Source organism: Eimeria acervulina, genomic scaffold (genome assembly GCF_000499425.1).
Source record: "Eimeria acervulina Houghton genomic scaffold, Eah_scaff732, whole genome shotgun sequence".
In the NCBI taxonomy this organism is placed as follows: Eukaryota; Apicomplexa; class Conoidasida; order Eucoccidiorida; family Eimeriidae; genus Eimeria; species Eimeria acervulina.
Window position 1 is genome coordinate 1 of NW_013549631.1, and position 2,500 is coordinate 2,500.

The window sequence follows — 2,500 nt, forward strand, 5'->3', positions numbered from 1 at the left end:
TGAACATTTATTTATTAAAGTTATTTTGTCGTATGTTTCTTTTAATATTCTCTTTAAACAATCTTTTTCTATTATTAAATATACTATTCTTTCTCTGCTTATTTACTCTTATCTGATTTTCTTACAATTCAAAATATTACTCTTTTTTCTCTCGTTTTATTTGTCTTTGTTTATTTCTTCAGCCTAAACCCTAAACCCTAAACCCTAAACCCTAAACCCTAAACCCTTGGTTTAATTTGTTATTTTATTTGTTTTTATTTTTATTTTAATGAATTTCTCTCTGATTGCTTTGCATATCTTTGCTCTCTTTGTTTTTTTGTCTTTTTTCTGTTGCTGCACTTCCCTCTGTTTATTTGTTTGTTTGTTTGTTTGTTATATTCATTTATATATTTATATTTTTATTTGTAATAGTAATATTACAATGAGAATAATATAATTCTATAATTATATTAACTATAATATTACTATCTAATTCTAATATAATATAAAATGAAGAAATATTTACAGATTACATATATATATATATATATTTATTTATTTATTTATTTATTTAATATATAATTCTCCTTGTAAATTTTGTTTGTTTGTTTGCAAGCAAAAAATGTTACATTAAAAATAATGCAGTTGGTTCTTTGAAAGAAAATAGAGCCGGCTTATAAATAAATAAACCCTAAACCCTAAACCCTAAACCCTAAACCTTAAACCCTAGACCCTAAACCGTCACCTGTAAACCCTCTTTGAACCCTAAACCCTAACCCCTAAACCCTAAACCTTAAACCCTAAACCCCAAACCCTAAACCCTAAACGATTAGCAAAAGAGACAATAAACTTCTTAGTAATTCTTTTTATGCTTTTTTAAAGAAAGAAGAAATATCTGCTGTAAATGTTTTTGAAGTTTTCTTCGGCTTGAGTATTGAAGCGCGAGGAGGAGCAACAAATTCCTTCTCAACTTCTGCAGCACAATCATAAACCCTAAACCCTAAACCCTAATCAACCCTTTTAAACCCTAATAAACTCTTTTAAACCTTTATAAACCCTAAACCCTCAACTCTAGCACTGAATTTTCATGCAGCCAACCGCTGCGATGTGCATAACCACGGATTAGGGTTTAGGGTTTATGAGGGTTTATAAGGGTTTACAAGAGTTTATAAGGGTTTATATATTAGGGTTTATAAGGGATTATATATTAGGGTTTATAAGGGTTTACATATTAGGGTTTATAAGGGTTTATATATTAGGGTTTATATATTAGGGTTTATAAGCGTTTATATATTAGGGTTTATAAGGTTTATTAGGGTTTATATATTAGGGTTTATTAGGGTTTATATATTAGGGTTTATACGGCTATATATACTAGGGTTTTTAGGGGTTTATAAGGGTTTATTTGAGTTTATATATAAGGGTTTATTAGGGTTTAGATATTAGGGTTTATAAGGGTTTAGGGTTTTGCTTGCCTATGGGTTGCTCTGCCTCCAAACCCTCATTAAATATTTTTTCTTCTTCTTCCTCGCAGATTGCATACTTACACTCTGAGACACAAACCCTAAACCCTAAACCCTAATACACCCTTTTAAACCCTAATAAACCCTAGAAAACCCCTATAAACCCTCATAAACCCTAATTAACCCTTAAAAAACCTTACAAACCCTAATAAACCCTAGTGAACCCTTATAAACCCTAATAAACCCTAATAAACCCTAATAGACCCTAATAAACCCTAATAAATCCTTATAAACCCTTATAAACCCTTATAAACCCTATGCCCTTATCACTCCTAATAAACCCTAAACCCTAAACCCTAAACCCTAAAAAGCAAAGATTACCCTGAAGAAATTTCATTGGCATGCCGCCTCTGGTGATCATCGCCACTGCAGCAACACCAAACCCTAAACCCTAAACCCTAAACCCTAAACCCTAAACCCTAAACCCTAAACCCTAGTAATAAACCCTTTTAAACCCTTATAGATAAACACTAATAAACCCTTGTAAACCTGAATAAACCCTTATAAACCCTCATAGGTTAAACCTAATAAACCCTTACAGACACTAAGAAACCCTTGGAAACCCTAATAAACCCTTAAAACCCTTATATATAAACCCTCATAAACCCTAATAAACCCTTATAAACCCTTATAAACCCTAACAAACCCTTAGAAAACATAATAAACCCTTATTATAGATAATAATACACCGTTCAAAACAAGTATAAACCCTCAGAAACAACCCTAAACCCTCAAGACTCCTATAAACCCTAAACCCTAAACCCTAAACCCTAAATTACTTACAGACATCATCTAGAGTTAGGGTTTTTTCATTCTCCCGCATCGACAAACTTTGAGAGGTGAAATGACGCAGCGCAGCTGCCTGAAGCAAACCCAAACCCTAAACCCTAAACCCTAAACCCTAATAAACTCTTATATACCCTTAAATACCCTTATAAACCCTCATAAACCCTTATATACCTTTATAGACCCTAATATATAAACCCTTATAAACCCTT

At 31.9% G+C, this 2,500-nt stretch overlaps 1 protein-coding gene across 1 annotated transcript in view; it reads right to left on the minus strand.

Annotated features, from left to right (window-relative positions):
- Positions 1-845: 845 nt before the first annotated feature.
- The window catches only part of EAH_00047580 (hypothetical protein, conserved), a gene marked incomplete at both ends in the record, with an annotated part of 3,812 nt that continues 2,157 nt past the window's right edge, over positions 846-2,500 (minus strand). The window contains 4 exons of the mRNA XM_013394562.1: positions 846-952; positions 1,479-1,529; positions 1,824-1,868; positions 2,286-2,364. Of these exons, the coding sequence (XP_013250016.1) occupies positions 846-952; positions 1,479-1,529; positions 1,824-1,868; positions 2,286-2,364 (282 nt within the window). The remainder of the gene's footprint in view (positions 953-1,478; positions 1,530-1,823; positions 1,869-2,285; positions 2,365-2,500) is intronic.